The sequence below is a fragment of the Haemaphysalis longicornis genome, unplaced genomic scaffold (genome assembly GCF_048455015.1).
Source record: "Haemaphysalis longicornis isolate Haplotype H1 unplaced genomic scaffold, Haemaphysalis longicornis Haplotype H1 scaffold_3, whole genome shotgun sequence".
NCBI lineage: Eukaryota > Metazoa > Arthropoda > Arachnida > Ixodida > Ixodidae > Haemaphysalis > Haemaphysalis longicornis.
Genome location: NW_027526335.1, coordinates 115296905 through 115308632, shown reverse-complemented (window position 1 = coordinate 115308632; position 11728 = coordinate 115296905). Strand labels below are relative to the sequence as shown.

Sequence of the window (11728 nt, the reverse complement as noted above, 5' to 3'; positions counted from 1 at the left end):
CACCACCCGGATACTGAAATGGAGTTTAGCGAATGGGGCAATTTGAACTCCGACCATAAAGAATGTATTTTCCAGCGCTTGCGCTTGTAATTTCCGTTTCGTGCGGGTTCGAAGACGCGTGCAGTTTTACATACCCACAGAGTAGCGCGTGTACTCGCTTCACCACCGGCGCAACATTGAGCAGAGAGCCGAGTCGCTCTGCGCAGCAGTGCGTACTGACGGCAACGGAGTCTGAAGCATCTATCTATAGGTGGCATTCACTGAAAAGTTTAGCTGTGAATTTTTTCACTTGGCCACACTGGAAACGACCACGGACATGGTGTGGCTTCTGCCACTACAGCCATCTACGGATGGAGTATGGTTATAGAAAAGGGGTGTAACTGTTGCCTTGCAACAATTTTAACGAAAAAAATAACATAAGAGTTGATTAATAACTAAAGCTAAGGAAGTTGTGTTATTGATGCTTAGCATTATGTTAATTATGCTAATGAGGAATGCTAAGGAGGTTATATGTATGTGCCTTTTTCGATTAGCCTAAGTAGCAATACGTAGCTCACATAACACATAACCTCACTTTCTGTGTTATTGCATGAAGTGCTAGTATGCAATATGGTTTTTGAAACTGTGCGAGTCAACCTAAGCTGTCTCCGCTAAGTTGCCAACGGAAAAAGGGTCGGGACCCCGTCAAGCTGTTCAAACAGCTTTTTGTCTCGCCTCCTCCTGTAAAAAAAGGAAATCAAGATGGAATGAATGAATGAATGAATGAATGAATGAATGAATGAATGAATGAATGAATGAATGAATGATAACTCAATATAGATGCCCTCCAATACAGCTTCTCTGGTCTTCCGTCTTCGCAATACTAAAAGAGCTACAAATTTTTCTTTTCTTGTGAAGTGAGAAGCTGCAGTTACACCTGCTTTCTTAACTTTCTTCTTCTTTAGGTGCTGTAACTAATGACCGATTTAATGATGCGACGTCTCCGGCTCCCGGCACGCTTCGAGCCTCCAGCCTGCCTCCTGACGCTGTCATGGACCCGCTACCACCAGAACCCACGCCGGCCGCCCCCGCAGTTCCTGCCGTCTTTGGCGAAGATGCGAGTCGCATCGCAACACCTCCAGCTAGAGAAGTAAGACAGCGCTTCACAAGAGGCCAAATACCTGAACATTGATTGATTGACTATAGGGTTTTACGCGTTGAAACTGCACCTGAGTTATGGGGCACCCTATAGCGGGGGGCTCCGGATTAATTTCGACCACCTGGTGTCTTTGACGTGCGCCGAAATCTCAAACACACGGACGTTTTTGCTTTCTTGTCTCCATCAGAAAAGCGGCCGGCGCGACCGGGAAGCGCAACCCCGACGTACCTGTGTATTCCAAGCAGGCTGGATGATGTGGAGTTAAACGATGTTAAATGTTACATCAAAACAGATAACTGGGCGAGTTTGTTTATATTTATCTTCACTAGGCGCAAAAAGACACGGACGAAGGGCTGAGGCTAACACAAACAGGGCGCCACTCACGACTGAAATTTATTTTGAAAAGATGCAACATATATACACAGCACCGGAGCATATTACAAACTGATAATATGAATTGCATCACATGTTCTTATCTCGGTATGCTACTTCTTGCGGCGATAGTCCTAGGGACGGCTGGCTGACACATTTGCCCCCTCGTTTTTTAAGTGCGAATGCACTTTATAAGCGACCCCGAACCTTCCGCCGTCCGCATAGCAACAGCTGCGGGTGCGCGCGCTTTTCGTCTTCCTTAGCAACGGGGGGAGATGGGCGCGCGCTGCCTGGCCGCTGACATGGCACATACCCACGTGGGAGATTGTCCAGGAATAAGTGCACTTCTTAAGCGAGCCTGAATCGTCGCGCTCGCATAGCGCCTCCTCTTCCCCCTCGCCTACTCTCCTAAAGCCCCTTTACTACTCTCCAGCTCACAACACCCTCTCTCGGCGCGCCAGCCAGGCCACTACACTATATAAAAAAAAACAGCATCCGGCGCCAGGTTTCGATCTGCGGACTTTGCGGCCGCAGCGCGACGCTCCACCGACTAAGCCACGGACGCGACGTTGATATCAGTGTTAGTAACGCGCCTTATATCTTTAACGCATTCAAACTACGTCGTCAGCGGCGTGCGTTGGCGACTCAGCGGCGTTATAGCGGCTTGATAACTGCGTGGTGTACACGTGATACTACAAACCCGCTAGTTCTGCATTCTCTCACGTGACTGCGCCTCCTCTCCCTTCACTCCGGTCGGCGCTTCGCAGCTGCGGTGCGCTGCGGTGCGGTGCGCTCCTCCTCTCGAACATACACGTTAATTCACCAAGATTTCCGCAGAGGGACAAACGAGGCGTGTTAAGCCGAACGTGATCACGAGGGGGTGTTAATGTAACTAACGGGCAAAATGCCACCAAACTTCAACAAACTCCCCCTCATAGCATCACCCCGTGCTTCGCACTTCCTCATACTCCCCTTCGAGGAAATGCGGGGGAATTTTTTTTTATTTCGTAGGCTTGATTATCTCCCTGGTTGTTTGACAAGTATGTTGGTGCAAGCACGTGGTATTGCCAAACTTTGCCGTGCATCCATACTAATCACAACAGGTTGCCAACTGTGATAGTTTGTCTTTGTTGTTGATGGCCTGATCATGTTTCTTAATTCTTACATTTACGTCCCTTCACGTTTGTCCGACATAGCTCGCTCGACATGACAATCCGACATCGTAAACCACGCCTGTGGTACATCTTACATGCTGGGACCGGTGTCTGCAACCGGATGTTGCAGACGTCACCAAGAAGCGATGAATTATAGGAAATACCGAGAGGAGCGCTGGCGCGTGGAGGGGAGAAAGACGAAAAGAGGATGAGTATCCCTCCGAACGATGATGCGAGGTTTTGATGTTCAATAACTCCAGTAATACTGATCGTTGTAACAAAATTCTTCAAGGAGGTGATTACTAGAACATTGGTGTATCTGAAACTGTGAACACCCATGTGTCTGCGAAACCTCTTTCAGGACTCCTTTAAAGGTTTGACGATCGAGTGGATGCCCTTTCAGCGAAAGTTGGACGCTCTTTTAGCGGAGGTTTTGACGCACGTTTGACGCACGTTTGAAGCAGTTTTGGCGTGTGAGAGCTTTCGCGTTTCTCTCAACTTTCTTTACGAAGGGATGGTGAAGTTTGTCTGTTCATGTATTCACTACGCCTCCGCGGTAGGTAGGAGTTAACGAAGCCTACTTCCTGAAACCAGCCTTTAGAACGCCCCTATTTAAGTCGCCGACAGCACGTAACTGGCACGCCTGATAGTCACTGTAGAACGAAGCTTTTTCCTTTAGGTAGTGTCTATTATCCCGGCAACCGTGAGAATTACCGTCAGAAATTTCTCACCGCAGTCACCTCTTATTGGCTAAGCACGCTACCCGGAGATTATATGGGTAAATATTCCCTATAAAGTCGTGTTTGCTGCTGCCCCTGTATAGTACTGGTATAGTACTGGTGCAGCTGGTATAGTACTTGGCTTTAAACGAGAAGGCGCAGGTTCGCGTCTGACATTGGGGTGTTTTCTTTTTAGCTTTCAGAATTTTTCGGTCATCGTGATTTTGTTAATACATCTCTTTACCATGGTTTTTATTATCTCAAAAAATCGACGCACAGGACTTCTAGAATGAATTGAATTACGTTTAATACAGGTTGTGTTCTGCGTCGTTGGGCTGAATTAGATCAGGTTTGTTGAAGTTGGCCTTGATTTGAGTAGGTTATGACACGTTCGGTTAGGTTACGCTAGTCTCGGTGAGGTTATGTTATGTTAGGTTACGTATGGCCGTAATATTATTTAGCAAATTTTAGGCCAGCCAGATTTTATGGAAACTGCCGGGAGAATTGGCCGGGGGTAATTCTCACGGCTGCCGTGATATTACACGCAGACTTTCATTTATGCGCTTCAGATGATTGATTTTGATTGATTGTGGGGTTTAACGCGCCGACGCAACGCAGGCGATGAGGCGCGCCGTAGTGGAGGGCTCCGGGTTAATTTTGACCACCTGGGGATCTTTAACGTGCGCCGAAATCTCGTACACACGGGCGTTTTTGCTTTTCGTTCAGATGATTGAACTACAAATTAATTCAGCACTAGTTAAAACTGCCCGCATTTCGTCCCTACAGATAGCCTGCGCGACACTCGGGGGGAGAGAACCGACAGTGTATTGCTTTTGCGCTCTCCCCAACGCAGTCAACGTCGGAAGTCCACTGCTCTGAGCCGGCGCCGCTGATGCCGAAGAGAGTGTGCAGCGTGAGGCTTGAGGCTGCGGAGTGGTTCAGGGTGTACCTCACCGGTTTCATCATTGCCGAGATGGTCCTCATCGTCCTCATCCTGGTGCTGCCGCTGGGTGGCCGGCAGGACATCGACGACGTCGACGACGCTGGTGTCTGCGCCACCCCAGACTGCATTCGCCACGCCCACGTCCTAGGTCTTCTGAACCGAAGCGAGGATGGGGACTCAGTGCCGGGGCCCTGCGACGACTTCGGCAAGTTCGTCTGTTCGGCGGCCAGGAACCGCTATGGCAGGCTTGCGGCCGACGTCGTATCCCAGATGATCCTGAACTGGGCCGCCAGCCTAATGTACGAGGCGCCCGCCCTGAGTCCAAAATTGGACAGCTTCTCGAAGCCAGCCGCAATGATTCAGGCTTGCACGCTGTGTAAAGGCTGTGGCGAGGCAAGCACAAAAGCCCTGGTCGAATTCGTGGCCAACCGCACCTTCGGCTGGCCTACCGTCGGTGACGATCATGAGGGGAATCCATCACGAAGATATGACTCCGCCGTGACTCTTCAGGTAAGGAGGCTGAAGCTTTTAATTCGCTGACCTTCAAAACGCATTTTGCCAAGCTGCTTGACTCCCGTGCCGCACGTACACAAAAAATGACATTAAGTGCTTAATGCCTCAAGGTTTATTGCCATTAATTCGCTGCTACACGCAAAAAATCTAATGCCATTCGCTCTAATGTCATTTTTTGTTTAAGGAGTTCTGAACAACTCATTCGCCTTCACGGATGCCATACATCTGCCTTCTCGAACGTAATGAGCACCAAATGAAACCAACTAAACTCTCAGCACCAGGGTGTTGACGTGGAAACGTAGCTGAACTTCGAAATGAGACGATTTTTGTGCACTCTTGGTGGGGAAGTTCTCCAGAAGTAGTAGTTCACTAAAACACCGGAAAGAGGCAAAACATTGTGTTACCCGTCGTTTTGAATTTTTCGGATTTGCCTACCGCTGGCAGGTGACCGCAGCTGCTGAAGCCACTTTTAGAAACGGCTCGCACCTGTTTTAAGAAAACACTATTTCTCACAACATTTTCTATCACAAAAATTTTTAACTTAGTAAGACGTTTTCCTCTACGTTAAAAGCTGCTAAAACATGTGTGCTTTTCTCCTTTTGGTCATGATCACCATCATGCCTAACACATTTATAGCCCTTGCGTTTTGGCGTGTAGCACGAACCGCCCAAATAATGTCATTCGGTTTCTTAAGGCCTTAAGCACTTAATGTCATTTTTCGTGCACGTGTGGCACGGGTATTATAAGAGAACCTTGGAGGCATTGACCAATATCGCCAGAATTTCCTAGCACGTATCCAATCCTTACCTGCACTCCCCATACTTTGTGACTGGTAGTTCGCAACTTTGGGCACGCATCGTGAAACCGAAGAAAACAAAAGAAAGCATCGTTTCCGTTTTGTGCCACGTCAAGTGAATGTTGACAATTATTACTCCTGTTAAACGAGCAAACAACTATGCCGTTATTGCTCAAGGGCGGCGGCGGAGTTTTCATTAATACCATACTGTCTCCTCTACTTTGTTCCCGTACTTCGCTGAGAAGAGGCATGACCTCAGGCCACAAAAGGCTCCTTTAGTGACCCGAGTCGCGAACCGCTGGGGCGACTCAGGTATCCGAAGTGGCCAAGACATCAGCGTCAGCTAGAAAGTAGTCAGTGTGAAGTTCGAACGTAGCGAGTTTTGTGGGAAGCGAAAACACCTTTAAAATTGTTTTTAAAGGTGAAGACACTACTCTCCACATAAATGTCGCCTCGTGAAAGGGTTCAAACTCTAGAAACCGAATTTTGTAAGCAACACTGCGGCTCAGTGGCGGCGTTGTTTCTGTCAGTCGGGACGGAAACTACTTTCCCATCTAAAATCCAAGTGCAGCTGCATATGCTGACATCACGCGAAAGCGATTAGGATCTCCAGTTGTTTTAGCTTAAAGCTTGGGTACTCTCTCTCATTTAATTTATCCGAACAAAACAGGATCTACGCTTGCTGAAGATATCTTCCTCTAACACCGCATTATTACTGTTAAATTCAGCAGTTGATTTTCCTGAATGAACCTTTCATTGCATAGAAATGTGTACAGTTGTTCGTATGGGCACCCGCCGCGGTGGCTCAGTGGCTAAGGCGTTGTGCTGCTGAGCACGAGGACGCGGGTTCAACTCCAGGGCGCTGCGGCCGCTTTTCTGATGAAGGAGAAACACAAAAAAGGCCCGTGCGTACGAGATTTCGGCGCAGGTTAAAGATCCTTAGGTGGTCAAAATTATTCTGGAGCCCTCCACTACGGCGCGGCTCATCGTTTCCGTTGCGTCGGTGCGTTAAACCCTACATTAATTAATCATGTTTGCAGTGGCCTGGCGCTCTCAACCGCATAGCCTAACGAGGTCCAGTATTGGTGGGTCATTTTATGTGACACCCTCTGTCAGCTCCTGTGTACATTTTAAACCCCTTCGTGTCCGTTCATAGTCTGCACTACCCAAGCTTCTTAATTCATGCAGGCACCACGTCAAGAATCAGTTGTCCATTACGTTGCGCCGCGGGTGATTTCATAGTTGTCCACATGGCCCCCCATGACAGTGACGTGCCGCGCATTTGTCGTTACTCTGAATCATTCATTATAGGGTGACTTCACCTGTACTTAAAAATGACCGATTCAGTTTAGTCGGATGGGGCTGACAGCGCGAAAAGCACGGAGGTCCAGTTCCAGAGGTCGAGTTCTTTAGTCGTACGTACTTTTTTGTCTGGTGTTTTCCGGGCCATTCTCCAAGCTACACCAGTCAATGGTACTAAAATGTGAAGACAAATAAATGTATCAGAAAAATTTCTCACTACCCTTCTGCTTCTCGGCAGCCGCGACATAATTGAGCCTCATCCTTGATTCGACACAGCCTGGTTAGGAGAAAGAAAAAAGGAGGGATTTTTTTTTTTTCCTACAGACATTGGTGTGGCCATCACATGGTTACATTGTGACCCTAGGCTTCTGCTCGCAGGCGCTTGTGGAGCTCTCCGTCGAGTGGGCCCTACCACTCTGGTTTCGGCTCGAGCTATCAACGCCATCGCATCTCCATGGTCGCCGCGTGTTCTACATTCTCCCGTCTCCTATGCCCTCACTCTGGGACGGCTTCCACCGTGACCTTCTCTCGGTCGGAGACACCTACGCCACCTACCTGGGACTTTTCAACGACACCATCCTTAGTATGCGAAAGCCACCGCAGCACTATAGCACTTTCCTGACCGAAAGGAGCAAAGACTTTCAACTGGAGATCTTCGAGACCCTAAGAGAAACCACAGAAGCAGCCGAGCCGCTTTTCGTCGAATTAGGGCAGTTGCATCCGATCTTGCGAAATGTGAGAGCTGGCGACTGGTATAGGATTCTTCAATCTGTGTATAACGTCAGTCCACCTGTCTCCCAGCGTGACTTGGTATTCCTATCAAATGGGCGTCTCCTTACTGCAATAGGCAACCTCTTTTCAACACGCACGCCGACGGATATCTTCTACCACACGACCTGGTGGTTCCTCCAAGCTATGGGTCCATTCGCGAGCGATGCTGTCTTCAGCTTCCTTAATGCCAACCCCACGGGCAAACTATTCTTGCAAACTATGTGCGGTGTACAATTGGAAAGCTCATATTACGACTCACTGGCTGCTGTTAACAAGGCAAAGATCCCCGGAGACCAGCGGCTTGCGATTAGTATTTACCTACGTAACGTCCGGACGGTCGCTGCTGAAAGAATACGTTCTTTTGACAGTATAAACAATACAGCACAAGATAGCTTGTCTAACACCCTTGAGAAAACCGTTGACTTCATCTGGCCTGAGAAGGATGTGGAAGAGCTAGAGCGCTACCACGGCTGGCCTAACGCCAGTCTTGGAGACTACTTCAGCCAGTGGATTTCTCGTAGCCCACACGTTCACGACAGCAGCAACGGCAGCGCACCACTTGACAGCAGATCCAAGGTTTATCGACTTGACGGCAGACACGTGACGTCCTACGACCCGCTGTCGAATGTAATTTCCGTGTCGGTTGCGGCCCTCTATTCACCGCTGTTCTACTTCAATGGCACCAGCGCCATGACCTACGGAGGTTTAGGGTTCATCTATGCCACGGAAGTTCTTAGAGCACTCGACACCGCCACGCTTCTTGGGGTCGGGGATGGCGTCTTGACGCCCACAAATACAACTTCACTCACAGGCTTGCAGAATGCGTTCGCTTGTGTAAACCCCGTCCTCGCCTTTCCAGAGAGCCCAGCGTTGCGAGTAGCATACGAAGCGTACCTACGCTTTCGGAATGTTACCACGGACCTCCCATTGAAGGGACTGGCTAACTACAGTGCCGAGCAAATCTTTTTCGTTACCTTCTGTCACACAACCTGCGAGTTTCCTGAATCCGGTTATCCAGAGTCACCGCGCTGCACCGAAGCTGTTATGAACTTTGAACCGTTCTTGAAAGCGTTCAACTGTCGGCCTGATGCGAAAATGAATAATGCGACTAACTGCAGCATCAACTTTTGAGTGTATAGTGTGAACGAGGCTCCAGACGTTTGAATGAGTTCATTTCAATTAGTTTTCTTGACGTGGTGGTACGGAGGTCACAGTCCTCTTGTACCACTTAGTGCTATACTGTTATATGCTTTTATTTTCATGCTTATGGATTTCGTTTTGGTTGTATATAGATGTATCATTAAAACATACAGCGGAACCCAATTAAGCGTACGCTTTTTGTGCCAACTGAAACTGTCCCCGTATCTCTGAAATAAAGAGCGATGCCTCAGTGAAAAATAAAAGTATCCGAAGAAGGATCACATCCGGTTCTGCACCAATTTAATTTTCATGGTAAGGTTCTTTACAGCCTAGACATCAGACCGGAAGAGAGAAAAACGCGTCCTCTTCCCCTCTTCTTCCGATGCGGACGGGCATGGCTAACATTTAGGCCTAAATCTGCCCATCGTTTTCCAGGCCACGTGCCCTCAGTGCAAAGCTGTCGACTTAACGGGGATGTGTGTGGGGAGTGGGCTAAGATCTGTCAAACGCACCGCTCTTCTACAGTACCCAGTGGTATTGTTCAATCCTTGGGGAACTTAAAATCTCGAAGACGTCTTCCCATCTTAGCGGAGATTTCAATAATAACGACTGCGCTCGTCTAGCAAGCATAAAACCTTCACGGCAGCAATATTTAACAAACTCAAAAATTAATTACACTAGTTTAGGGCCGTGGATAGCGGAGTAATTTTCTCTTCGCATTGGTAATTTTAGACCGCACGTGGACAAAATTTTTATCCCTGTTAAGTAGTGAAATAATAAATGCGATTAATCATTATGTTTCTACTACTGAGTAAAGGCTTGGCGGTTGTTTTTAGTGGGGAGTTACTGCACTGGGTAATAAGAGACGCCGCCGAACACACAATGTGAAGCCCAGCCACACCGATCCCACACTCCGAATCCGGAGGCATCACTCTTGGGTCAGTCCTTGTGGCGATATGATTCAATCTGTTGAAAACACAAGCATGATGACAGCGTGCATGCTTGCCAAGCGCGCCGGTTTGCGTGTGGGCGGGCCAGGAAAGAAAGCATGGCAACAGCTGCCACCATGCCTCATCACACGTCGTTTCGAATGCTTATTTTTTGCATCGTTGGTGGTCATAGCACAAATGTCAGCTGTCCGCGCAAATATCGTCATCGACGCCTGCCTAGAGCGCTTCACAGCAACTACAGCTGCACTGCAGTGAAAGCGAAATTTAGTTACCAGTGATGGAATGTTTGGTTGACTGGTATTTATTTGATAATTTGTATTCAACTATGACATGGTATTTATTTGGTAATGTGTATTCAACTATGGCTTGGTATTTATTTGATAATTTGTATTCAACTGTGGCATGGAAGCAGGAGACAGAGTGTAATCCAGTACTTAGTGACTTCGTTAGTACGTTCTTGTAATGGAATGCCATTTTTTTTTCGCAGAGGCGTGCTTTAGTGTCGAAATACTCTGATAGAGCTACCGTTGGGTTCATATTCCGTAGCTTAGCCGGCCACATGGGTATACGTAGGTACGTGGGATTGGAAAGTTCTGTGTACAGCCAGCAGGAAAGTGGCTTTCTGTTAAAATGCCGCGATCGAGGCGAGAGCCTTAAGTGCGCGATTTGGCGACGAAAACGTCGTTGCTGTTGTTTCCTGATCAAGAAAGTAGCCGCCGGTGTAAGCGATAATAAAAAAAACGCATGCATGTTCCACCAAAATTTGGCCTCCACAGTAGCTGCGAAGTGCGCTACCGCTGAGATATATTCAAATTTTTTTTCTTTGCTACACGGAAAACAAGCGCCGTTTACGATTTCAGGGAAGTGCGGCACACACTATAAGTTTTCCAAAGCTCCTGCGCAATCTCAGAATATCCGCCGAAAGTTGGCACACTAAAATGATCTATGTCCACCTTTGAAAAGTTTGTACTAGAAACGCAGAAGAATGTCCACTTCTCAAAAGATCGCATTAAGCGTCCGGAAGACAAGACTCGCGCATCCAGAAGGTAGAGCCACTGTGGAGCTCACTTCGGGCAGCGTACAGTCATGGTAAATGAAATACGAACGCGAAAATATGAACCCAACACGCCAAATTGAAAAACACTGTTCGCGTAGGCTAAATAATAGCGCGCTATCGGTATATTAGGGAAGCAACATTTCGTAACTTTGTTACTGTAATTAATACACGTGTCAATTTGTCCTGGATGGAAACAAATCACGCTATGTGTGTGTTCTGGTTCGTATCTTCGGGACCGCGGTTCATTTGTTCGTGTGTGTGCATGGTTCGCACCCATTAACATTGTTCCTGAAAAGGGGATTTTAATGAGTGGAGAGGTTCCGTATGACGGTGAATCATTCCCCGCTTCCACAAACTGAACAGCCCTATCAGAAGGAAGACGTAATATGGGGCTTCACTGTTTTCTTTTTTTTTCAGTGGGAGAAATGGAACAGTGCATCGCACAGGGTGCAAGGATATATTTAGGTGTAGACGTTGAGTGGCCGCCGAGGCGGAGAACGCCACCACATCAAGGTGGTTGTATAAAATTTGGGTGTTTTCATAACCTACTATGCTAGATTGTGCTCGCCCCTTAGTACATGCACCAACCGCAGCAGCGTGAGGGCGCTGCGGCGCAGGGGCCTACTAAGGCCTCTAAGGCCGGCGTTGCACAGGGCCACTAGGGCCGCTCTGCAACGCCGCCCTGTTACTAAAGGGGAAGCCACTCATCACCATCATCATCATCATCATCATCATCTGCATAACGGAAAGCACGGCTACACTGCGCCCCCGCTTTTGGTGTTGTTTTAGGGGCTCTGTGCCTTCGTGTTTTAATGCGTAGCATTGTTTGCCGAGTACCCCCCCCAGCCAAGACCGTGTAACGCCCTGTATTTC

General features: G+C 48.1%; 1 protein-coding gene across 1 annotated transcript; it reads left to right on the top strand.

Annotated features, from left to right (window-relative positions):
- Nucleotides 1-960: 960 nt before the first annotated feature.
- Nucleotides 961-4866, top strand: LOC144175393 (uncharacterized). Its single transcript, XM_077704473.1, has 2 exons — nt 961-1129; nt 4237-4866. Exons 1-2 carry the CDS (start codon nt 1031-1033, stop codon nt 4864-4866), a joined length of 729 nt encoding a protein of 242 aa, XP_077560599.1. The 5' UTR covers nt 961-1030.
- The last annotated feature ends 6862 nt before the right edge of the window (nt 4867-11728 follow it).